The 27,613-nt window shown below is 41.0% G+C and overlaps 1 protein-coding gene across 6 annotated transcripts in view; it reads right to left on the bottom strand.

Annotated features, from left to right (window-relative positions):
• The window catches only part of satb1b (SATB homeobox 1b), a 98,401-nt gene that overhangs the window by 63,295 nt on the left and 7,493 nt on the right, over window positions 1-27,613 (bottom strand). For 2 of the 6 annotated variants that reach the window (XM_088999636.1, XM_088999641.1), the window contains exons 1-3: window positions 10,219-12,696; window positions 9,830-9,917; window positions 7,013-7,258 (exon numbers count right to left, since the gene is read on the bottom strand). In XM_088999636.1, coding sequence (XP_088855762.1) covers window positions 7,013-7,258; window positions 9,830-9,875 — 292 coding nt within the window. In that variant the 5' untranslated portion in view covers window positions 9,876-9,917; window positions 10,219-12,696. Of the gene's footprint in view, window positions 1-7,012; window positions 7,259-9,829; window positions 9,918-10,218; window positions 12,697-27,613 lie in introns of those variants that run through there. The other 4 variants (XM_088999639.1, XM_088999640.1, XM_088999637.1 and 1 more) reach the window with 3 other exon arrangements.

The raw sequence follows: 27,613 nt of genomic DNA, 5'->3' as shown, positions 1-27,613 counted from the left end.
GTACATGCCCACTGTACTGTATATGAATGCAATCGTTTTTTGCAACAATGTTTCTTGTTTTGTCTGCTGAAGCGCGATGATTTTGAAAATTATTAACATTCCATACTGTGTATTAAAGGACAGCCGATGTCACTTTTTATTCAAATGCAAATAAAAATGACTTCACGCCAAGACGTCTTGCATTGCTTGTGAATCCAAACAATGGCTTCAGATTCGGATAATATGCTTTCTTGTTACACATCCAGTTATGAATATGTTTCAAATACACTGTAGTTCTGAAGATTAAAGCATACATGTTTACAATCATTAAAGAATTATATGTGCCATTTTCTCACCCAAAAAAAAAGGGAGCTAATGGCCAGCTCCGTTTCTTATATGGCGCTTGGCTGCCCTCTTTTGGCGGCTTTTGTTTAATGCAGTTCGGCACAGGATCGGATATATCGGTAGTCCCGGTTATATCGATATTTTTTCGGACTCCCTTGGATATCGATATAACGAGACTTTACTGTAATTAAGGATGTCCCTACCACAAATGCTTATTTTACAGTAAATATCCCTGGCTGAAGATTTTGCTCCAGTTCTCGTTTGTCGTCATGGTGCACAATGCAAAGTTTTCGTTGCGTTGCCACTAAGCGCCTTTCATAACTCTTATGAAAGTACACTTTACAGTCACGGTATAATGTACGTTTACGTTTTGTAGCGTCACAAATTTTGTTTGCTTCTTTTGAATCTTTCTTCTGGGCTCAGGTTCTCTGCATCTATTTTGGAAAATGATATGCAAATGCACGACCTTATAACGCTCGGGATAGTCCGTAGCACGAAGCAGGCTTCTGATTGGCTGCCGTGCCGACTATGCAAATTTCAACTGCAGGTAGCCTATGTCTGTGTGCTTGGCAACGATACATGTGTACTGTTTTTCAATGAATGTTGATTTCTTTAACTTTGCACCTTTGATTGAAACTTATTAAAAACAGACGCAATCTTGATAAATCACAGTTTGTGTTATTTTAATCTATTTCCATTTCCTCCTAAATGTCATATCTTGCATATTCCTCAAGACAAATTTATTAACTGATAAGGGCTATTTTTCACAGTTGAAAGACAGTTAATAATTTGGGTTGTAGTGTTCTTACTGTGCTATGAGGTTTGCACACACTACATTTAATGCTTGAGTATATCCGGCCCAAACACTCCCTCCAAATGCTCCTGCCCCTCTGTCAAATTTTAGAACCCATTGTGGCCCGCGAGTCAAAAAGTGTGCCTACCGACCCCTGCTTTATACGATACTTTACTATACACTTTATTCGAGTAAAACAAAGTAAAAACATGTTCTAGAAGCCGAAAGTATATGTTGTTTAAAGCTTTGCATTTACCACAATGTTGTTGTGCTAATTTTATTAGCTTAGCTAAGATGGCTTCCTTTACATGTTAGCATGAAACTAGCGAGCTTTCGCCTGAAGAAATCACAGTTTTCTTGAACATAATTTTATGAATGTGTTCGTCTTATAATCAACGTCAATTGGGAGTGACAGCGAGACATTTTTGGTCTTATAAGGAGAATTATGCAAGCAAGAGAGTCCTCTTTTCTTTGTTGTTTCCGCAAAGCGATGTTATATGTTAGTCTACTATTTCCAGACAGCAAGCAGGGAGGAGAAGAGGCACTGAGGAATACATTTTAAAAAGTGTAGTTTTAATAAGTTCGCCTTGGTTTAAAGCAGGTTAAGTGCTCCAAAGCGTTGGACTCGAAACAATTCCTGTTGTGGAACTTCTCATGAAGGTTTGGCAGGGTCGCGGCACGGTTGCTGGGCTCTCCTCAGTCCTTCCAATCAGAATGATGAAGGTGAGGAATTAAGCTCTCTCAGTGTGAGCGCCACAGTCGCAGATTTAAAAGGAACAACGGCGAGGGGGTTGGGGGGGGGGGGCATTTTAGGATGACTTCCCAGCCAAACAAAGCCAATGTACTCACGCCAAGTGCAATAATGACTCGGAACCTGCAGGTTTTCCAAAGTCATTCCAAAAACAAAACATTGTAACTGTTAAAAAACAAACAAAAACAAAAAAAGCACCGCTTTATGGACAACTCTGGCGGGGTTAAAGAAAAACTGTCATAATCTCAAAATGGTTATTGGAGGCTAAGGGAATTGTGGGCAGGAAAAAAACAATTTGAAAATGATGATATATAAAAAAATATATTAAAAATGTAATTTGGTGGAATCATTTGACCCCTCATTTTTTTGGTTCGTTAAAAAATTCTATATAGTGACTAGAACAAGAATATACAACAAAAATATTTTGTCTGCTTTTATTACAATTGATTTAAAAGTTTATTTCCTTCCTGGTTCAGCTTGATTTTAATGTTTGTTGTCATGTTTTGCAAGGTGGTGATGGTGGGTGCGGATCCCAAAAAGCAGGCAGGAGGGAGCAGGAGGTTGTGTTTGATAAATTGTATTAAAATAAAGTCAGCAGGAACAAAATCTGAAACATCCAAATCATCTGAACAGAAAAAAATACAAAGTATCAAAAGAAAACGAAGATTAAATGTCCGCCAAGATTAAACAAACACATGCACTGCACACAATGCATACAATTGCATACAACAGCATACAATGTGTTCAACAGCATAGAATGACATTTAACAATTACCCGACACCGAATGCACGTACTGGGGGTCCTTTTGAGTGTCACTGATTGGAAACGACCGGCACCTGTGCAGCCCCCCCCCCCGTTGGTCGCCAACCAGATCATGACATTTGTGTTGACATATGGAATGTGCAAATTAAAAAATATTTTTAAATATGTGTCATAAATGTCAGAAAATCCTACAGGCCAAATGAATCACTTTCAGCCTTTATTTTTTAAAGACGGGAACCACCAAAACTGTCCTAAATAAATAAATACAAATATTAAAAGCATTTTTAAAAATAATAAATAAAGAGAATGAATGAAAAAGTTAACAAACAAAAAAAAACACCACATCTGTGTAAGCTCTCAGTCGTACAGGAGTGGTCCATCAATGAAAAGGTTTCTTCAGCCGTCAAATGTACTTCTTTGAAGGTGTCAGATGTTTCACTTCTTATCCAAGAAACTTCGTCAGCAAACTAAAGTCTTCCTGGTAGTTTAGGCCCTATATATATATATATATATATATATATATATATATATATATATATATATATCCCCCTACTGTTTGTAGAGAAAAGGAGTCAAAACATATCAGGAGAGCACTCACAAACTGTGGGTACCCTCAGTGGTCATTTAACAAATGTCAGAAGGAAATAATAGGGAATGAAACCAAAGATTCTGAAGATACAAAGCTGAGAGGACTAGCAGTACCTTACATTGCAGGAGTTTCTGAAAAACTACAGAGTCCTTTGGCAACACACAATTCCTACTTATTTCAAACCGATAAACACTTCAAGGCAAAAATTAGTGCATCCAAAAGATAGGCTGCCAAATGAAAAACAAAGTAAAGTAGTTTATTCAATACATTTTAAGAATGAAAATTGTAACGAGCAGTACATTGCGGAGGCTAAACAAATTCTCCAAAAAAGACTATCAACATCGCAGGGATAATACTAGTGGGCCTCAATCGGCAGTACATATGCACCTAAAAGCTAGCAACCACTCATTTGACGACAATGAGGTTAAAATCATAGGAAAAGAACATAGATGGTTTGAAGAGGGAGTAAAAGAAGCGATTTTCATAAAACAACTAAATCCTTCATTAAACCGATATGGTGGGGTGAGGTTCAATTTGGATAGTTCATACAATAGCCTGCTTACATAGAATTAGTAATACTGATGAGGTGATACCGGTGGAAGTGGGGCAATCAGGCCAGTCGTTAGTCAGAACGATAGGAACTGTCAGTGGAGCAGCTGCAGGTAGTAGTCCTCTGCTCCCCCCAACCTGAGAGGGACCTATCATAGCAGAGTCCGGCACCGCCTTCTGGACAGTAGGGATATATATATATATATATATATATATAGGGCCTAAACGACCTGTAAGACTTTAGTTTGCTGACAAAGTTTCTTGGATACGAAGCGAAACGTCCGACACCTTCAAAGAAGTACAGATGACGGCTGAAGAAACCTTTTCATCGAAAAAAAAACAAAAAAAATTGTGACAGTTTTGGAACATTAAAAAAAGGCACGACGTGGCAAAGTAGCTCTTGGAGGATACGAAAGTAGGAGGACACATGACACAGCAGTAGCGATACAGCACGGCACAGCGATGATTCTCACAGTGCTCCTCTGTTTGCCGTTGTTCGCCACAATAAGTGTGTGTGAACGCTAGTGCGTTTGTGTGTGTATTTGCATGCTGCGATGACTAAAGCATTGTGACGAGGGTTTAAGAGTTTTGGAGTGCGTGCAGGCTGTGCGGAATGAGGGAGGTTGGCGGTGGGAAGTGGATGAGAGGCTTGCATGTTGTACTCAACTTTAAATGGTAATGAACGTGATTGGATTAAACTCAGAATTGTATTATTAATGCGCCAAATCTTTACTGAGTCTACAAATTGTCCGTCCGGCCAGTAAAAAAGAAGAAGAAAATAATTTCAGCTCATCACACTTTCCCAATTAAGAATAAAGTTTAGCCTGTTTACACAAAGCAGCTGGTATTTTTTTCTATCTCTAAGTAAGTTACAGTGTATCAATTTTTGGCATCCGTCCATTGTGATAATGCAGCGAAAAGGTCATGTTCAAAACGGTTTGCAGTACGGCACTATGATACCATGAAAAAAATGTAAAAATACTTCAATTGAGCAATGTATCGCTTGTCTTCTGTAATAGAATTGCGTCAACTATCAATATTGCCATTTCCAATTTCAACCAAATGATCTGCATTGACGTAATGACATAACTGTTCTAAATTAACATCTGGACGTTCGACACAAAAGTTTCTTTTCTTTACCATCGTTCTTTTACCACTTAAATTATGTGGAACTTACAGTCCACGGTGAAGAGAATACAGAAATGTGTTTCTAAATGTTTTGTACTCAGTGTAGTACTCAATTGTGGATGTATAGTGTTACTGTTTTCCACCATTTCACTTTTCCTGATTTTTTTTGTTGTGACTAAAATGAGAAAGGTCGTGTTTATTTGAGCATAAGCAGTTATCGGACGCAATTACAGTATGCAATTGTCATGGTTGGAGCATTGTGTTGTATACACTGCATGTATATCCCTTATTGCACAACTGCAATATTTGTGATGCCTTTGCAGCATTGCAACAATTTCCAACCACTAAGATCAACAAAGCAGAGTTTAGCGTAACCTGACCATATTGTCAAGTTATGTTCGACTAACATGCAGGTTTGGCGAGCTTATAAAACGACTGATGCAATTTCTCAGTTCGTGCTATCATCCAAACCTTGGTGTAGTCTGTGAATGTGCAAAGACATAGTTGCAAACAAAAGATGGTTCACAATTAGATACAAACGGTGGGTCGACTAAAAGACGCACCAATGTTATAGTGACAAAGGAAAGCCTAGGCAAATCGAAAATTGTTGTGAGTTGTGTCGTGTTTGCTTAACGGCGTAGCTCCCAGTGTTTTTTGTTTTTTGTGTGTGTATTTATTTGAGAAGCAGATATCATTCCAAAATATGAACACAAACAGAATGAACTCATGCTGCTGAAAGTTTGGTCGCCGGGCTGTCACAGATCATTCTATCTATAGTTAGGTCAATTAATCAATTAATTAGATTAACACATAATGATATCTTTTTTATGATTACTATCCGTGGAAGAATAGTACAGCTACAAGCGCTAAATAAAAGAATCCGGAAACAAATTATTTGAGGTTTTGTGTATGAAGTGCTGCTTCCACAAAAGAAAATGTGATTGTTGTATTTACGGGCAAATACTTTTTACCCCCTGTCCCAATATCACACATAAATCATCCTATTTGACTTAGAACTAACTCATTCACTACCATTCCTGAATTTATTCGTGAATTGAAAAATGTGATGTGGAGCACCATTTCCGAATTTGTTTTGGGTTTTGGTTTTTCTTGTGGGGGGTGCCGAAAAGGCACTGGTCAGACCTCTGGCATTGTTTTTACCTTCCACGAGGGGGCAGCTTTTTGCCTTTAGCACTTTGTTACAGCTTCTGCTATTGTTAAAGCACTATATAAACCAATAGGTATTGTATTTGTACAGCCTGCCCCATTTCAAGCTCAGATAACTCCAGACTCATATAGTTAGGAATTAACTATTTTTTCTGATGAAAGAAAGAAGTCTCGGGTTTCTTACGCTGAATTGAAAGTTTATGCAGTCCTAAAACTCAATATTCTGTGGGTCCTCCAATTTGAGTGAAAATGACAAAAACCCTGGCACAACCAGTGGACTCATTTTTGCACATTGTCTGGCAGTGAATGAGTTAATAACGAAATATTTTAATGAGCAAATGATTCGGCTGCGAATTTGGGCTTTGCCTGAAAAAAAATAAGATAAAAAAAAATGTTTTATTTTATTTTTTTGCATTTGGTCCCATAAAAATCCACCTGCGTTATGTTGTGACCTCTTCCTCTGAACTAGCGCTAAAGCAGGAGAGTTTTTCTTCCACCGAAGCAGACACGCACCAACGAATTCCCTTCGTTTGTTGCTATGACAGCGTGAGAGGCCAACAGCGAAGTAACGACTGTGGCGTTCAAACACCGCCGTGATGAGCTTCATTGACCGTTCTGCCTAACGGTTTATTGAATGTTCATTAGCTTTCTAACTATTCCCCCACACTTCCGGGAACTCCCTGAAAGACCCTGCCTTCATTCACATGATGCATGCACACTCCCTACATACTTACATCACACACACTCGAGTTGCCAGTCAATGACAATAAATGATTTGTTGGGGTTCAATTTAAAATTCTGATTGGGCCTGTTTTTCATGGCTAATTTGCAACTCAATTCCAGTCACGACCGATTGATGCACAACCCTAACTGTTAACGATGCCCACGTAAATTCCCCATGAAACAGTGTGTTGAAAACACAGCATCTCTCAAATAAAAACAACATACCGCGCTTGTGGCAGGTCTTCAGCAGGTGATTGGCAGGCTTGAAGGGCAGCCCAGCCAGTTTGGTACCAGCACTGCCCAGCCTGGCCCTCCCCAGGGGGCTGCCGTTCTGCTCCATACGGGGCAGCTTGGCCGATGGGGGCTTGGCCTCAGCCATGCTGTTGACCAGCTCGGCGTTCTCCTTGCCCAAACACGTCTCGCTGAGATGGTCCATCATCATCTCAGCAACCCTCGACTCGCTGCGGTCACCTATGGAGACAGGAGGGGTCATAGCAATTTTATGTGGCTGGCTACACCAGTTACTGCTGCCCAGAGGTTGCAAAACAACCATTTTACTAAATTTTTGCAAGCAAAGGAACTGCTAGCAGGTTAGCATGTGAGCCAATTGCCTTTGAAATTGTAAAAGCATTTTCATTCTGCCTCAACATTATATTTTATTTTTTATAGCTGTGACTTTGTGCTTTTTGTACTGTCTAGATCAGACATTGGCAAACTACGGCCCGCGGGCCACATACGGCCAATTAGGCTTTTTAATCCGGCTCGCCGAACTTGTCCAAATTATAGCAAAAACAGTGTCTGAAAGACGTGACAAAAAGTTTGCGGACAACAGGGCAGACAACTCTGAAAAGTTGCCCGGCCATAAAGATGCCTGCCCCATTTTTCACAACTTGCAACACATTAAGATGACTAATCGCCCAAAAAAAAACATTGTTGCAAAGTATAAGGTTTTTGTTTTAAATTAAGGATGTACCTACCACAAATGCTACCTTGCTTAATTTACAGTAAGTATCCCCGGCTGAAGATTTAGTTGTCGCTTGTCGTGCTTTTATAACTCTCAAGTACACTTTACAGTTGCGGTATAATATACGTTTACGTTTTTTAGCGTCACGCATTTTGTTAGCTTCTTTTGAATCTTTCTTCTGGGCTGAGGTTCTGTGCATCTACTTTGGAAAATGATATGCAAATGCAGGACCTTTTAACGCTCGGTAAGTCCAAAGCACGAAGCAGTCTTCTGATTGGCTGCCGTGCAAAGTATGCAAATTTCAACTGCAGGTAGCCTCTGTCTCTGTGCTTGGCAAAGATACACGTGTACTGTTTGCGCGTGAAGGCAAGGGCGTCCGTAGCGAGTTTTTAGAGCGCATGGTCAGGACAATACATCCATGATTTTGCAGAGTTTAACACATATAGATATTATTGAGCTTGAGTATTTCGTTGTGTAATAATATGTTTTGAATGTTGAAAGTGATTCAATTTTTCAATAAATGTCGATTTCTTTAACTTTGCACCTTCGATCGAAACTGATTAAAAACAGACGCAATCTTGATAAATCACAATGCGTATGGTATTTTAATCTATTTCCATATCCTCCTGCCAGTAAAAGTATGCAAATGCCATATCTTGCATATTCCTAAGGACAAGTTTATTAACTCATAAGGGCTATTTTTCACATTTGAAAGACAGTTAATAAATTGGGTTGTAGTGTTCTTACTGTGCTATGAGGTTTTCACATACTACATTTAATGGTTTAGGTTTAGTATATATGGCCCAAACACTCCCTCCAAATCCTGTCAAATTTTAGAACCCATTTAGAACCCGCGAGTCAAAAAGTTTGCCCACCCCTGGTCTAGATGCACAACGTTAGCAATAGCAATAGCAATAGCAACGCAACAGTTGAAGTTTTAACAGCACTTTTTTGTTTGAGGTTGACTTTGACACCTTGGTGAGAGTACTTCAGTTAGTGGAGCTTTTCCTGTCGCGTCTGTTTTTTTTTAACCACTTATGTATTATGTATAAACGTACCACTCCTGAGACCCAGGCGAGGTGGGCCAAACAAGCCTTGTTTCTTTTAAGCGAGAACACATTAATTTTCGGGGAGATTCCGCTTGGTTGCGTACAGCGGGGTATGAGGTTCTGCAGCGGAGTACGAAGGGCACAGGCTTGACTGGGGTTTGGTCCAGGTTTTGTAAGACTCCATCAGTTTGTGCTTGAGGGATTTAAAATGTAAAACTGAAGAGAAAAAAAAGTTACCTTCATAAGACATTTTTCAACTTTTACCATTTTAATTTAATTTATGTCTGTTTTAAATGAGTCAATTAGACAAGACAAATTTGATTGAAAAAGAGTCATATAAATGGAGTATAAACAGTGTTCTTTAAATATATTTTATCTGCTTTTAACCTGTATTTTCTCTTTAAAATGTGCTAATTTGACAGAGGCATGTTTATCCGACAAAAGGTGAAATAAACTGTCCTTTTTAAAAGGTGCAACTGATTTTAACCTTTCCTAATTAGATTTTTTTTTCACTTGAAAATGTACTAAGGTGAAAAAAGTACATCACCTTTCCAGACTCAGCTCAAGTTTTGAATTGCATTTTTGCAACTTAGAAAAGTGTCAGTTTAACCTACAACATGACAGAAAAGCGTAATGAAGCTAGATAGTGAAAGGAGAAATTATTTTGCATATTTTATTTACATCCATTTGTGTATTTTTTCTCCATGTCTACATAAATAAAAATAAGATGTTAACCAACAAGCAGCATCGGTAAGCCCCAACAGTAAAGCCTGTTTAGTCAATCACAAACCTGAAACAAGTCATGTCCGCAAAAGGCACAATGACGACATGTTTAAGGACAGTTTCACAGTGAAAACTACACACCCCACTTCCACCCAGACACGATTGAAACGAACTCACAACACATCCAAATTGCATTTGTTGAAATATATCCGTCTGACATAGAATGTCCATTAGGTCATTTGCTGGTGTTGCACGAGTGTGTACGATAAACAGTGCATGTCAGTGCATCGTGTTAATTCACTGGACCTGTCAAAAGAGGACAAACTCGACCACCCCCGCATCCAAAGATCATCAACTCCCCCCATTCATGACGAGCAATGAGCCAAGTAATTCCCTGCAATTAGGGCAGAAAAGTGAGGGATGAGGGTGGGGCGGTGGAGGGCATTCTGAAGGCATCAACACCCCGGGATCAACGTCAAATCTGCATAAATAATAATCATATTTGCATGCTGCTCTTTTCCGGGGATTAAAAGTTGTCTATTTGGGTGAAATTTTCAATTGCATTTTTTACTTACATAATAGGAAAAGCTTTTATAAAATCCAGATGAGGATTTTTAAATGAAAGAAATATCATAAGAGTGAAATATGGGAAGGGGAAGTTGCAAGAAAATGAATTAGAAATAAAAGGAACCAACCTGGAAAGGAGTACCTTGCCACCACTTGGATTCCTCTTTTCTTCAAGTTTGGCCAGGGTAAACTGATAAGTTGTTGAAAACAATACAAATAATAATAGAGCAAAACTTCCTGCTGGCAGGTGAGTGACAGTGGATGGAAGAGGGGGGCGGGCGCGGAAGTCAAGCCGGCTTCTGGGAGGCTCGGCCGGGCAAGAGGCGGGACCACCGTCCGGTGTTGGGGCTGGGCGAGTGTCTGCGCTACGTTAGCTTCTATCGTTCGGCGACATGGACGCTAAAAAACGACCCGAGGAAAATCAACAACAAGCGGGTGCAAAGTGAGAGGTTAGCCACTACTTCACCCAAAATTACAAACATGGCCGTGGGAGTCTGGGGGAGATGCTGGCTGGCTGGCTGGCAGCCTGCCCGCTAGCCGCAGCCGGGAAGCGAGCAGCGTACGGAACGGAACATGGTATCCACCACCACTACCACAACCGTCACAGTTGCCGGCGACACTGCGCTTCAAACCCGGGTGCTTGGGAAGTAGCTAGCGAAAAGCCAAGAACTAGCAAGTGTCCCCCTCAGCTGTTGGTAGCGCGGAGCCGGAACGTGATACGGAGCAGGTTCGCCACATTCAAAACAAGGAGAGGAAAAAAAGACGAAGGGAGGTCAAAAAGTGCCGTTCACTTTCCCGGCGTCGCGGAGAAACGACGCTCCCTCAGCCGGGTGCTCAGACGTGGAGCTTGCCGCGCTGCTACGATCGCCGCCGCTGACGCCTGGAGGTGGAGAAAGGTGTCTCGCTATTCGGGCTCGGAGCTCCTGTGCCTCGGCTATCCGCCTGTCGATCTTCCCCCTCTCGCTCCGGCTCTCCCTGCGTGTCCCCATTAAATTATTAGTTGTATTGACTCATCGCCCTCCTCCTCCTCCGCCTCTCTCTCTCGCTCACTCGCTCGCACCCTCCCTCACTCACTCACTCTGGTTCTCTCCCGGCTGCGAGCTCTCTCCTCGACGGGCACATGGCGCGACCGAGGGGCTGCAACATTTCCGGGGTGGTCGGGGTAAACTAGTCACTGTAGACGAGCGGACGATTCCACATGCACCGACCGTAAAAAGTCCCGAGTTGTTGGGAGGCGTTTAAAGTGGAAAAAAGTGAGCGGAGGAATTTCTAATTATTTTGATTGGAGTGAGAAGGCCCCCTGCATTTATTTACAACAGTGGCAACTATAAATCAGTAAAACCAATCATTCATATTTCCACTGCCACTCTTTGTTTCTATTTACAAATCAGCAATATGGAAATGGGTGGAGTATGCCATTTTGTTTCATCTGAATTATTGGTGCATATTGTACCACAACTACCATACATGGTATGTCTCGCGATTTGGTCGGGAGACTCCCGATTTTGACCACAATACTCACAATATTTACTTTATAAAGCAACTATTGACACAATGCAGACATTTCATATGTAAAGTGAAATAAAAAAGTAAAAAACAAACTACATTTTCATACTAATTAAATGTATAAGGAAATAATGAAAGCATTTTTGTGTTTTATTTATTTATTTACTTCTAATTTACACTTTTGCAATGCTCACATTATTTTAACACGCACCACAGTCGCGAGTACAAAAATCTCCCGATTTTTGATTTCTGAAACTCACCATGTATGAACTACGTATGCATGTAGATTATAATAGCACATTATAATAGCAGTCTTTAAAAGCCAGTTTAAATGTGTGATGAAGTTTGGAAGATATTGACACATGCCCAGTAATCAATCAATTTATCCTAGCTAGGTATCTAGCTCGCTTGCTATCCATGTATCCTGATATCAAAACAACGTATTAACACATTAAAACGTTTTAAAATTCCCTGTTGTGCAGACTTAAATTTTGTCAAACAATAAATCATCCAACAGAATATCCAGAAACATGATAAAACAAATCTAGAGTGAACCTGTCGAAGATCCCGCCCCACCACCCTGCAAAAAAGTAAACGTTGCAGTTGTTTTTCTTGATAATTGTCACTACACAACAAAGGTCCTGTCAACAAACAAAGGCTAATACACCCGAGCCACTGCCTCATTACGAGTTCTGCAACGTTATTTTACAGCCAAGGAAACCTGTGTAGCAGGTCATCATGCCACGACTTGGTGTCGTTTTACCAGACAAAAATATTTGACGTGATCCACAAAACCCCAACTGTCAACAAGTAAGAAATACGCGCATAGAGAGAGTGCACACAGATTGTGCAAACACTCGCAAGCTGACATTGTAATTAATGAAGCGAGTCTTTTATATACTGGCAGCTGATGTCTCTTTGACGTGTCAATAAATCCAAATGAGATTTGATTAAACTAAATTCTCAAAGTTAGGTCCCATGTGTTGGGATTTAAAAATAATTTATTCCTATGGCGCTTAAATGGATGCCATGTTGTGCTCGTGGTTAGCAAGTCTGTCTCACTGCTTTGAGGTTAGGGCGTTTGAATCCGGACTTCAGCCTCTCTGTATGGAGAGGCTCCCTTCTTCTTCTTCTTCTTCTTCTTCTTCTTCTTCTTGGATCTTGAGAGGGATCCAAGTGCAAGAGTGATGCTACAGGGATAAAGAAGGTGGAGGATTTTAAGTACTTGGGGTCAACTGTCCAGAGCAATGGAGAGTGTGGAAAAGAGGTGAAGAAGCGTGTCCAGGCAGTCTGGAGCGGCTGGAGAAAAATGTCAGGTGTGATGTGTGATAGAAGGGTTTCAGCGAGGATGAAAGGAAAAGTGTATAAAACCGTGGTCAGACCAGCCATGATGTTTGGACTGGAGACGGTGCCACTGAAGAAAAGACAGGAAGCAGAGCTGGAGGTAGCAGAGATGAAGATGTTGAGGTTTTCTTTGGGAGTGACCAGGTTGGATAGGATCAGGAATGAGTACATTAGAGGGACAACTCATATTAGAGGCTTTGCAGAGAAAGTCAGAGAGGCCAGACTGAGATGGTTTGGACATGTCCAGAGGAGAGAGAGCGACTATATCGGGAGAAGGACGCTGAGCCTTGAACTGCCAGGCAGGAGACAGAGAGGAAGACCGAAGAGGAGGTTTATGGATGTGGTCAAAGAGGACATGAAGGTAGCTGGTGTGAGAGAAGACGATGCACAAAACCGGGATAGATGGAGGACATTGATTCGCTGTGGCGGCCCCTGAGGGGAAAAGCCGAAAGGAAAAGAAGAGGAGGAGCCTCTCTGTATGGAGTGGATTTTCCCTTAATGAGGATGAGTGGAATCGAAAATAGATCAATGGAGGACTCAATCGAAATAATTCATATCAGGTCCAAGCCACTGGTAACCTAAAACGTTCCAAATATTTTAGTCCCGCCACATAATCGGTGTGGCCAAACCTAACTGGAATGGACAAAAAAAATGGCAATTGACAACTATAAACTGCAGCATTATAGAGGCTTTTGAGATTTCACATCCTGTGTATTGTACTGTATTATTTACCGAACCATGAAAATGCGGCATGATTGACAAGGAAGAAGAGGCTTGCCACACAAAGAGGAAGTAGACGAGAATAAAAGCAAGAGAGTGGATATTATGAAAAGCTGCCTCGCCCTTTTCACTGACTGTACAAAAAGTGCCTATTACATCGCTGGCATGCATTTACTGCTTACTTTGCTCTCATTCACAGGTACATATGAAAACGTAAATCTAGTCAATTTGCGTCACATAACACAACATCTGTGGACTGTTTGCAGGCGGCGGACATCTTTATTAAATTGTGAACCGTATGCCTGCTAATCGCAGGGCAAACAGAAACGAACAAACCATTTGCGCTCACACTCACACCTTGGGACAATATGGAGTGTTCAATCAGCCTTCCTTGTATGTTTTTGGGAAATGTGGGAGGAAACGGAATCACGGGAGGAACATATGTCACACAGGGAGGCCAGAGCTGGAATTGAACCCAGTACCTCTGTACTGTGAAGTAGACGTGTTAACCACTTGTCTACTGGGTTACCCTTGTTACACATTTTGATGTATTTTTATGCTTTATAAAACATGTATGTCTGAATTTTGGGGAGGCTTGGAACGGATTAGGGTATTTACATGGAAAACGCGTCTCAACTTACAAACTTCCAGAACCACTTAACTCATTCACTGCCAGAAATGCAAAAACGTGTACACTCCAGTGCCAGGGTTTTTGTCATTATCACTCAAATTCCATGACCCACAGAATATTGAGTTTTAGGACTACATAAACATTGAATGCAGAGTAAGAAACTTTAGACTCTCTCCTTTCATCAGAAAAAGGAGATAATTCATAAAGTATATGGGCCTGGAGTTATCTGAGCTTGAAATGAGGGTGGCTGTCCAAAATGCAATGCAATGCATACATATTGGTTTATATAGCGCTTTAACAACAGCTAAAGCTGGAACGAAGCGCTAACATGGAAAAAAGGGAAATACTGACACCTGGTGGAAGGGAATAACATTGCCAGTGGCCATGGCCAGCGCTTCATCGGCACCCAACCAAGAAAAAACAAAACCCGAACAAATTCAGGAATGGCGCTCTATATCATATTTTCAATTCACGAATCAATGTGTGAATGGCAGTGAATGTTAATTTCGTATATAGAGATACTACTATACTTTATAAAACAATGGTCCAATTCCAATTTGTGGATGTGTTTGACATGTGAAGTTCCAACACAATTACTGATCCCAAAATATTTAAATCTTGAGGATCGCTTTATTATATCATTAAAGGACAACTGACACCATTTTTTTGTTTCCTAACTGACATCAGAAAATCGTTTTATAGCATCTAAAATACCCAAAATATTATATGATATTTTTAGTCAAATGCAAAACACCAATAAAAATGAGTTAAAGTGTCCCAAAACTACTTCAAAATGACCTCGGAGATGCCGAGTTTCAGAAGGTCCTGCCCCCTTGTTCGTGACGTCACGCCAGGACGTCTTGCCTTGCTCTAGAATCAAAACAATGGCTTCAGATTCGGAGAAGATGCTTTCTTGTTACTCATCCAGTTATAAATATGATTCAAATAGTTCTGAAGAGGAAAGCATAAATGTTTGCAATCGATTGAAGGACTCCAATGTAGCGTCCCAGAAAATGCACAAGATGGCGTCCAAGCTCCGTTGGAAATGGGCTGATTTGGTGGGAATTCGTGTCAACTAGTATCAAATAGTAGTCTTGGTGCAACACACAACAATTCACCATCGCGTTATTTATGTGTTTTCCTTCTAATTTCGTCATCAACACGGATCAACATGAAGTTTTCAGACCAAACAAAATACCCAAAATGCATTGTGTGTCGCCTTCTCGGTAAGAGGCGTTCCAGAGGTGACGTCACGTCAGGTATCTTCATCAAATTGACTAAAAAGACTATTCTGCGTGAGTCTTAAAGGAGAACCAACGTCTCCGGACAAGTTGTGTCCATAATTTGTAAAATGGCTTCAAATGACTTTTACTGAGATGAAATGACTTTTTACAAAGATTCCACCGCATATAGCTATATTTTACGTTTTAAGACTCGCGCTGAATATTCAGGAAGTTTTGTTTTTGAGTTGGTGAAGAGTCCGTACGTGACGTCACGAAAGGACCTCCCTTGACCGTAAAGACGCATTGTAGCGGTCCTTCCATCACGTTAATGTATTTTGCTGTACTTGTTTGGTCTGGGGACCTCGTGTTGCACCCAAAAGCCGCCAGAAAGCCAGAAGAGGGCGTCCAAGTGCCATTTAAGGAATTTATCAGCCTGTGTAAACGGAGGTGGCCACAGGATGTTGCCATTTTGTGCCTCTTTTTCGTTGAGACGTCTCCCCTCAATGTTGCCTCATAATGGCACGGAATAAATTCTTTAATCGATTCCAAACATGTATGCTTTCTTCTTCAGAACTATTTGAATCACATTCATAACGGGATGTGTAACAAGGAAGCATATTCTCTGAATCTGAAGCCATTGTTTTGATTCTCAATGCAAGACGTCTTGTTGTGACGTCACGAACTGGGGGCGGGACTTTCTGAAAATGCCCAATTTGCAGCTCAATTTTTGCAGATTTTGGACACTTTAAGTCATTTTTATTGGTGTTTTGCATTTGACTAAAAATATCATATTGCGTGTTTTGGGTATTTTAGATGCTATAAAAAGTTTTTCTGGTGTCAGTTAAAAAACAAAAAAGTGACGTCGTTGTCCTTTAAAACAAAAAAAATATAGCTATATGCCGTGGAATTTTTGTAAAATCCACTTAGTAAAAGTCATTTGAAGTGATTTTATAAATAATGGACACAACTTGTTCGAAGGCGTCGGTGGTCCTTTAAAAGTGGCGAAAGTAGACAAACAGGAAACTGACAAACAGGAAGTGCGTTTTCTGACTACATTAACAACAAAAAGTAAAGAGGGCAAGTCGTCCCCGTTAAGGTCAAGCATATGCAGTGTGACAATATTTTCAATCCGCAACCGTAAACATCGGAACCACCTCGTTTTTGCAAAGCTGCTGTTTGATAAACACGCCAACCACAGACACTTTGACGTAAAGTCAAAGGATTTAGAAGAAGGTATTGCGTGTAGGTTAACCCCCAATTGTTGTTCAAACCAAACGCGTCAGGTCAAAAGTTTATCTGGTCCCCATGAATTCCCCGTAAGAGGCGAGAACGGAAGCCTTCGAGCGAGAAACTGTGACTGAATCCATGACACCTGAGACCGAATGATGCCTGGTGATAAAGTTTTGCGGGGGTGGTGGGAAGCATTGTAAAAGAGTCTCACGACAGCCGCAATGGTATTTGTTTGTCTTTTTTTCTTCTCACGAACAGGAAACAAAAGAGAGGTGAGATGATTCCGCATTGAAGATAAAGACTTGATAAAGATAAAGATTTGTTGTCCCAACAAATGAAGAATAATTTACTGCACAGATGACTTCATCAACATTCAAAATGTGTGTACCTTTGTGTAAATCGATGTACAGTGATACCTTGGCTTTCGAACTAAATTGGTTCCCAGACAGAGTTTGCAAGGCGAAGTGTGTATCCCAAAAAATAATTTCCCAGAGTAAACCATTAAAATGAGAAAATCTGTTCCCAGGTCCCCATAAAACAGGGGTCGAGAACCTATGGCTCGCGAGCCATATATGGCTCTTTTGATGATTGCGTAAGGCTCGCCCATAAAACTAAATACATATTCTCGTTTTTTTCGCCGTTCATTTCCTGTTGGGGCTGCAGTTGGCGGAAAGCGCAATTTTGATTGGATGACACTACCTAGGTTGGCCAAAAGCACCATTTTGATTGGATGATACTGGCCGTCATGTTGAAACAGGTAAACGCCCCTTTAAATGAGCCCAACGAGTGCACTTCAGCTTGAATGCACCGGAGCATTCACCTTTGAGGAGAGAAAAGGTTCTGATTCTAATTTGCAACGAAACAATATCAATGTACTTCTGCGAGTATATTGCAGATAGCAAGTGTGGAAGCTTATGAGCCGTGTGCAGGCTAGCTAGCAGTAACTTCGCCTCTGGACCGGCAAGTTGAATTTCATTCCTATCGTTTGCCTGGATTTTTACCAAACACGAGGAACGGAAAGCCATTCATGTTAACGGTGAGTACTATCAAAGTTATTTTAAATAATACATTCTGACATTCAGTTGAAAAGTGGCCGCGTGTGCGTCCGTGTTTGCGTGCGTGTTTGCGTGTGTGTGTGTGTGCCTGTGCGCGTGTGCGCGCGTTTGTATGTGTGTGCATGCCCGTGTGTGTCTATGCGCGCGCCCCGCGTTTGTGCGGGTGTGCTCGCGTGCGTGTGGCTCTCACTGAAAAACATTTCTAAATATTTTACTTTTTTGGCTCTCTTAGTCAAAAAGGTTCCCACCCCTGCCATAAAAACATAATTTTCTACCTTCTAATTTTCTAAGCCTTAAAACTACACAAAATATACCATATTTTACGGATAATAAATGCACTATGGTATTATAATTAAAGAAAAAAACAGTACTATATAATAAAGTCGTTTTATTTACCTTTGTGATGGTCGTTGATGGCTTGATGGAATGGATAGCTTTTTGCATAAAGTGTCTCAAGGAGCTCTGGGTTGTACATCTTGGAAGTTGTGATATTGAAACAGCAACAGATGCAAGCAGACACACTAGAAACATCATTTCAAATTGAATTTATGGCTAGCGCGGGTTATTTGTGGAGCCTGATTGATGGGAATTTTAACCTTGCAGTCTACACTCTGCCTTTTAACAACTATCAAAGTTGAAACGAGTCCAAATTTCACTGTTTTCTATCCATTTTCTCACTCTCTCTCTCTCTGTCGCCTGCCTGTCTCTTTAATGTTTAAACCACCTCCCCTCACTGCTGCGTTCTTGATCAATCACGTGGCTTGAACCGAAGACTGGGGGCGGGGAATAGGGGACAAAAAAATGTTGGCAGCCATTTTCTTTTTTTGAGAATGGCTTCACTCTCTGTCTGTAAACCACCCCCCGCCCCCCGCCCTCACTGCTACGTTCTTGACCAATCACGTGGCTTTAACCTACGACTGGGGGTGGGGAATAGAGGACCAAACAAGAGGTATCACTGTATTTCAGTGAAGCTGGATTTGGAGGTTGAATCTTTCCAAAACGCCCACAAACTCTATTGTTATATTTTTGTGGCGTAACCCCGATAAGATAGCTCACAAATGTCAACGAAAATATGACCATTTTGGCAGCGCTACCAGGGGACAATGTCAACAGGAGGCACTGCATCACACACACATTTTTACAGTTTTATTTGCTCGCCGTCATACAGTGCCGCCACAAGAATATACATAAATAAAATGAAAAGGTGTGTGTCAACATGCTTTACGCTGCATTTTCTCTTATTTTTAAAGCCGTCATGGTGAAACTGGCTCCTTTTTTTTCTCCGGTGTGACATAAGTGGCCGCAGTCATTTCCACGGCGATTGTTAGGCGCCATCAGAGAGCGCCGATAACCCCTGCCAAGGCTTGGCACGGCCAAAAGGTGGCGGCGCTGCCAGCCACCGAGCTTGGCAGCGACATGGCTGCAGCAAGGAAAAAAATAAAATAAAAATCTGACATCCAGAAGGGGCGCAGAATTGCACTGAACGCACCGGCGAAGGAACACTGCTGATTATTAGTTAACATATAGAATAGAATGTGTGTTTGCGTGTGTGTGAATAACACAGGGTGGTGTGGAAGCACACACACACACAAAAACTGAACATTTAGATGGTATTCATAAATTGCACGCGGACGGTGTTCTTGAACTGGAATGCCGCAGAACTGGATGAATTGTTGAAATGTAGAATGTGAGACTCGGAAGTTGGACTGAAGTAAATATGTGACATTTCTGCATTTGGCAATGTCACGGAAATTAACATTTCGTGTGTGAATTTTGGGACCATTAAAATTGATTGTGTGATGTGCTCTGAAATGGTTGAAGTTGGAATGATTTGAATCAGGTGTTAAATTGTGAATGATGAACAGTACAGGATGACTTAATTTTTGTCACGGTTTGCAAGGTGGTGATGGTGGGTGCGGATCCCAAAAAGCAGGCAGGAGGGAGCAGGAGGTTGTTTGACAAATTGTATTAAATTAAAGGTCAGCAGGAACAAAATGTAAAACGTCAAAATCATCTGAACAGAAAAAATACAAAATATCAAAAGAAAACCAAGTGTAAAAGTCCGCCAAGGTTAAACAAACACATGCACAGCATGCAGCAAACAAGCAGCGAACAATGAACCGACCACGGATGGTCGTGCCGGGTGTCCTTTTAAGTGACAGTGATTATAACGACCAGCACCTGCGAGGCTGCCGGCAGGGCTGACGTCGCTACCCATTGGTCGCCAATCTAATCGGGACGACCAGCACCTGTGCAGGTGCAGGGGGGGCCGACAGCGCCCCCGTTGGTCGCCAACCAGATCATGACAATTTTGAAAATGTGGATTTGTAGGACCGTATTTTCCAGTGTATAAGGTGCACCGGAGTATAAGGCGCACCCCCAATGAATGGTGTATTATAAAACTTTTTCCATATTTAATACGCACCGGATTATAAGGTGCAACTTCAAAGAATGAAAATGGTTTTCCAAATATAATATATAAATATATAAAAGTTTCCAAATGTAAGTGACGGCATATTACAAGGCACTACAGCAGAGGCTGGGGTTACGCACGACTTCTTGGGGGGGGGGGGGTCACAGGCTGAGAACAGTAGTTGCGAGACCTCTTGTGGCTCAATATGACTTAACATATAAGGCGCACCAGCGTATAAGACCTAGGGTCATCTTTTGAAGAAAATCTAAACTTTTTGGGGGTGCCTTATATACTGGAAAACATAAGACTTTTTTGAAACCTATTGAAAACATTTCCTGAACGATGTCAATATTTAGAAGTCGATTACACTGATATGTGATATGTCCAATATTTAATTTCAGTAGGATAATTTTCTAAATTTAATGTGACCGCTAATGTGATGTGCTAGAGTCCAGGGGTGCCAAACTCTGGTGCTGGAGGGCCGCCGTCCTACATGTTTTCCAAGTCTCCCTATTGCAACGCACCTAATTCCAAGGAACGGGCTCATGTCAGACTTCCGCAGAGCTTGCTGATGATCTGATCATTAGAATCAGGTGTGTCCATTGAGCCTGTTCCCTTGAATCAGGTGCGTTGCAACAGGGAGACTTGGAAAACATGTAGGTCAGCGGCCCTCGAGGACCGGATTTTGACACCCCTGTTAGACCATCAGTTTCACATCAAACCAAAAACTTAACTCATTCACTGCCAGACAATGTGAAAAAATCTGTCCACTCCAGTGCCACAGGGTTTTTGCCATTTTCACTCAAGTTGCAGGGCCCACAGAATATTGAGTTATAGGACTAAATAAACATTCAATGCAGCGTAAGAAACCTTAGACTCTCTGCTTTCATCAGAAAAAAAGAAGTTAATTCCTAAATTATATGGGCCTGGAGTTATCTGAGCTTGAAGTGGGGCGGCTGCACAAAAGGCAAATGCTGCCGCCTCATGGGAGAGAAAAACATTGCCACAGGTCTGACCAGAGCTTGATCCGCACCCCAACAAGAAAAACCAAAACCCAAACACATTCGGGAATGGCGCTCCGCATCATGCTTTCCAATTCCTGAATTAATTTGAAAATGGCAGGGAATTGGGTGAATTTCAATAGTTCCTTGGATGTATAAATAACTGAAATATTTACATCTGCAATAGCGAAATGTGGAAGATGTTGAGCGTTAAAAATTGAAGGTATAATAATATTGAGAACATTATCTTGAGGGTTTAAGGAGGGGTTGCAAGAATAATGTCGAAACAACTAGTTTATAACAATCTGAATGCAGATTTAGATTGGCTCAATGTGGGTACCCAGCAATATCTGCCCAAACACCCGCAGATAAACAGACACGCACACATTACATTTTGTAATCGTGGTGGGATGGATTTGGTGCCGCTTGGCCACATTTGAAAGGAAAACACCAAGTGTAAAAAGAGGTCTCGTGTGCCACTGAAGGCGTTTAAATGTCAATCGTCATTACACGTTTGCTACACCTGGGCCTGCTTTCTTTAAACTGCGGGACGCGAATATTTTGTCTCTTTGGGAGGAAGATTGTGGGGGTGCGGAAGGTAAAAAAAACAGAAAAAGACAGTAATGGGAGAGGGAATGATTATGGAAATTCAGAATAGTTGGCTCGGTGTAGTATTAGCGACTTTATTTAGAGGCTGTGTGCACGTAGGTGTTTGTAATGTCTTCATGATCACCCCTCGCCGAGCTGCTAATGGGCATTAATACCATTATTTGCGATTACTAATACAAATTAGTCTGAGTGGTGGGCGATGGGGAGATGACGGGGGTCTTTAGCGACGTCTCAGCTTCACATTTACACATTTTGGAGACAGCAAAGGATTTAGAAATCCACACACATACAAAAAAATACAAAATTAATCTGCCGTATTGATGCCAATTTGTTGTTTGTGACCAGCGGACTCAATATTAGGTACATTGCCAATGTCGCTAATAAGAATGCCTTGGATATTTTAAATTGGACAATATCCATTTTGATTGTTTTATTTTTGGAATGTAACACACACAGAATTCCTAATATTTTGTTTTGAAAGGAAATTATAGCAGAATAGCCACTTTGGGTGAGAAAAAACAGTTCACAAGTAGGTGGCTAATAGGTAAAGTAGTAGCTGCTTTTCAGATGGGGGGCAGCTGCTAGGATTGTTAAGAATTTTTTTTGCTGAACAGTAAATTTAGGACTATTTTTGATTTTTAATCAAACATCAAAACCACAACATAAAGTGTTTTATTAACACTCCAATTTAGAAGTATTTCTGCTGGCGACATATCGGTTGTGGCTATTGGCGGCTTCATTACCAATTTGCCTTACATCCACAACAGGTGAGCGGCGTGACTTCTGATCAAAAGTGGAGGTGTGTGTGTGTGTGTGTGTGTGTGTGTGTGTGTGTGTGTGTGTGTGCACGTGTGTGTGTGTGTGTGTGTGTGTGTTACTTCATGGTTGCTACATGCCCACACAACAGAGAAAAAAACATGTCTGTACTTTGAACAAAGCAAAAATTTGCATTAATTGCCCTCTTCAGACGAGTTGAGTACGAAACCACGACAAATTTGTTTTAAGAGGCATTCCAAATCATTTCCAAATGAGTATTGCGCCGGTTTTGGGAACTTTTCATGGAGGATGGGTTCGTCAGCGTAAACTTTCACATATAATCCAAACAAAATACATGTATGTGTTTTAATGAACACAGACAGACTGACGAATGGTGTCTGCATGCAGTAGGATTTGAAACTAAGAAACAGCTATGGACTCCAGGTTGGTGCTGGTCAGTCCACAGTCCATTTTTGCATGTCTGGCAGTGAATGAGTTAACACTGATGACAAAATCACAGCCGTTCCTCACTAACAAAAATCAATTGAGGGATATTAAGTCTTTCAATGGTTATCATGCAAACAAACATGTAGGACTCACATTGCAAATGTCAAATTTAAAAATGCTCTAAACTTGGAACTAATGCAACCCTAAATATTACAAACAGATCAAAAATAACCCAGCATGGTCGCCCCAAGTCCACTGACAGCTATTTGAATTCAAACAGACCCAACATAATGAAAAGACAAGCTGGCCACAAAATGCCCCCATATTGGCAGCTACCAATCCCAGCGGATCGGATTTCAGAAAAAAAAACAGTAAACCAATGTTTGAAACGCGTATCGACTTATCAAATATACAGTAAAGTCTCGTTATATCGATATCGGATATATCGATAGTCCCGGTTATATCGATACTATTTCGATGCACGCACGGAGAAAATTACATGCAAACAGGGTCGGATATATCGATAGTCCCGGTTATATTGATATTTTTTCGGACTCCCTTGAATATCGATATAACGAGACTTTACTGTATTTCTAACTCATTCACGGCCATTCACGAATGTAACATGTAGGACTCACATTGCAAATGTCAAATTTAGTACAGTTACAAGGATTGTCTTGCTTTTAAAGTGTGCCTTAATTATCGTCCTTGTAAAGGTTGAATTTGAAGGGATTATGAAAGTGTACCTCACATTGTGACCAGTATGAATGAAATTTGCGCAAAAAAAAACAAAAACAAACGAAAATATAAGTGGTTCCGTGTGTGTGTGTGTGTGTGTGTGTGTGTGTGTGTGTGTGTGTGTGTGTGCGTGTGTGTGTGTGCGTGTGTTTGTGTGTGTGTGGGAGGACAGGTTTCACAATAACAAAGTGAAAAACAACATAGAGGAAATGGGAGACACAACAATTGGCATCATTTCATATCTGCTATTGACAATTTCAATTCAATGACAATGTCATTCTTCCTGTATTCTTCTTCACACACACACACACACACACACACGCACGCACACACACACACACACACACACACACACACACACACACACACACACACACACACACACACACACACACACACACACACACACACACACACACACACACACACACACACACACACACACACACACTTTTATGCACAGCATATGCGTAGCATGTTTTTTTAATGACCTCATGTGAAGAGCACGACTCGTACTCATCTTGTCTATGTTAAGCGCGAAATAAGTTGAGCAAATATTCCGTAACCCCCGTCCCCCCCCGTCCCCCTCATCACCACCCCCACCTCAACAAATCCACTTAGTCCCGCTTTCATTTTTTTTTTTTCATCATGTGGCGAGTGTGGCTTTCAATTAGCAGTGAAATACGGTGATTTTTTTCTCTGTTCCTCGCCTGTCCGCCCGGTAGTGTAGGAGGGGAGAGAAGAAGCAGAAGAGGTGTAATGAACACAGCGTCATCTCCTAAGGGCTTAATTGTTTTCTAATTGCGTGAGGCAGACTGGAAATAGAGGACGAGCGAGCCGCGGAGTAACTCCCGTGACATTCTGACCTCCCCGATGCCATGTTGAGCGGCATCTTCTGACCACTTCTTGGAGCCCACCCACCGGTATTCATCTCACACTCTCTGTCTCACGTTACAGTCCAGCATTTTCTGATGTAGCATTGTTTTCTATCATTTTTTAATGTATTTTTTTTTAGCAGCAGTTGTTGGCAAGTTACTGTTTAATGATTTTTTTGGGGTGTGAGAAAGGAAGAAGAGAAGTGTAACTCATTCACTGCCAGATGATGTGCAAAAATGTATCCACTCCAGTGGATACATTTTTCCTTCATCCTTCCTTCATCCTTCATGACAAGAAAATCGTCAAAAGAAAAAAAGAATAAGTTATATGCGTCTGGAGTTATCTGAGGTTGAAATGGGGGCAGCTGGACAAAATACAATACATATTGATTCATATAGCGTTTTAACAACAGCCAAAGCTGTAACAAAGCCCTAACATGGACAAAAGGCAAATGCTGCCCCCTCGTGGAAATGAAAAAAAAAACATTGACAGAGGTCTGACCAGAACTTGATCGGCACCACCGCAAAAAAAACCAAAACCCCAAAAAATTCGGGAATGGCACTCCACGTCACATTTTACATTCCCGAATAAATTCGGGAAAGGCAGTGAATACGTTAAGAATGCCAGGAAAGGTGTGTTTGAGTAAGTTTAAAGGACAACTGACGCTTCCGGACACGTTGTGTCCATAATTTGTAAGATCACTTGAAATGACTTCTACTGAGCGTACTTTACAAAGATTCCACCACATATAGCTATATTTTACCTTTTAAGACTCACCCTGAATATTCAGGAAGTCTTGTTTTCGAGTTGATGGCGATGGCTGACGTGACGTCACGTCTGGAACGCCCCTGACCAAGAAAGCGAGACACATTGCATTTTGGGTACTTTGTTTGGTCTGAAAACTTCGTGTTGATCCGTGTTGATGTCGAAATTAGAAGTAAAACACATAAATAACGTGATGGTGAATCGTTGTGTGTTGCACCAAGACTATTATTTGTTACGAGTTGACACAAATTCCCAGCTGCCCATTTCCAACGGAGCTTGTGCGCCATCTTGTGCATTTTCCGGGACGCTACATTGGAGTCCAGACGTCACAATTGAGACGGAAGGACTACTTTCATCGATTGCAAACACGTATGCTTTCCTCTTCAGAACTATTTGAATCATATGCATAACTGGATGAGTAACAAGAAAGCATCTTCTCCGAATCTGAAGCCATTGTTTTGATTCGAGAGCAAGGCACGGAGTACTGGCGTGACGTTACGAACAAGGGGGCGGGACCTTCCGAAACTGGCCACTTCCGGGTTCAATTTGAAGTAGTTTTTGGACACTTTAAGTCATTTTTATTGGTGTTTTTCATTTGACTAAAACTATCAGCCTGCATGGGTTGGGTATTTTAGATGCAATAAAACGTTTCTCTGATTTCAGTTAGGAAACAAAAAAATGGTGTCGGCTGTCCTTTAAATGTGGGAAAATTGTGTAGAGATGGCGACAGGGATTATACAGTATATATATATTTTTTTCTTATATGATCTCTTTATATAATGGGTGGGCCAGCAGTGTTTTTCTTTTAATTGATAATTGCAATTGTTCAGTGATACGTGTTCAGTGATAAGTCTGCTTTTTCTCTACCAAGGAAGTAAATTGTGTTTAAAAAAATTAGTCGTTGAATGTCTACCACTTTGAATTTCAGTGATTCCTCGGATCTTTATCATTTATTTTTTGTCGAATATCTGCGACATTTAAAGCTTTGATTTGGGATTAGAGTGTCATCAACGGGTCGCACAATAGATACAGAGAGTCTGGAAGAGTCACAGATAGGCAGAAAAATTGAGTTTCTTATATTATTCTTATTGCTTTCGTTTTTTTCAAAGTAGAAACAGTTTTTTAGAAACTATTCACGGTAACGGTACAATTCAACAAAAATGACCCCCCAAAAAAATGAAGTCAGGAATTAACTCCAAAAAGTTAAATGCATGCAGCATAACATCCAAATGTTGCTTCACTGTATTTGCTTTGAATTACACTATTTGAACCCTGGGGCTCTCTTGGGCTTCTATTTAATGTTATTTCTTTAATGTCACTGAAAGTGCTTTTAGGTGTTTTGATGACCTAACGTGCATGAAATGCGATCTCGAAATAAAACCGCGCTTGCCTTGCTTTGTCTTGAGTCTCTAGACAGACAGGTATGCTAAATGAAAGAGGCCAACGCCATTTTGTGTCGGTGAAATGAAGCATTAAAATATGAGAATCATTTTACAGATTATTGAAATATATATATTTTTTTAGGTTAAGACATACTTTTGGGCAGTTTTACCAATTCATTCAATTTTGGACATGTTTGTAGAAGTGCCCAAAAAAAGACGCAATGTTTTAACGACAACTTTTGACACTGCTGGTTTAAGAGAGTGCAAGTCTTATTTTTGTTTTCTCAACGTGATATTATACCATGGCTTTGTTTTAACACCAACAAATACTCCAAAGAGCATCCAGGCCTTCTACGGAAGCGCCGCGAAAAAGCAGAAAGGCGACAGAATGGGCAAAGCATCTCTGAGGATAAAAAAGAGAATAAATAAAAAGTGGGTGTCGACTTCAAGACGCGTCGCCTTTTTATCATCATATTTTTCTTTGCCGCCTTAATCTCTCGTCAAAGGAGGCATCACTCATCCAGCGAGAAACAAAACGCTCGATAAGGATTCAGTGTGTGTGTTGCCGTACGTGGGTGGGTAGTAACAACCTGATCTCAGACGGATGCGCATTCCCGTAAACTCTCCCTCCTCCTCCATAATAATTAAAAAAATATAGGCGCAGCATTCCACCAAACATCCACAGATGGAATAAAGACAAACATCGGAATGAAGGACAACGAAATGAAAAAACAAAAGCCTTCAGCTAATGTGATTTGAATCGTGACTTCAAACTTGTATTAAAATTGTATTTGCTACGCCGTAGCGTAACCGCAGAGGAAGAGCGT

The sequence above is a fragment of the Hippocampus bargibanti genome, linkage group LG06 (assembly GCF_051943395.1).
Source record: "Hippocampus bargibanti isolate YZ-2025 linkage group LG06, ASM5194339v1, whole genome shotgun sequence".
Lineage (NCBI taxonomy): Eukaryota > Metazoa > Chordata > Actinopteri > Syngnathiformes > Syngnathidae > Hippocampus > Hippocampus bargibanti.
The sequence above is the reverse complement of the archived record's forward strand: the minus strand, read 5'-3'. Positions and strand labels throughout refer to the sequence as shown.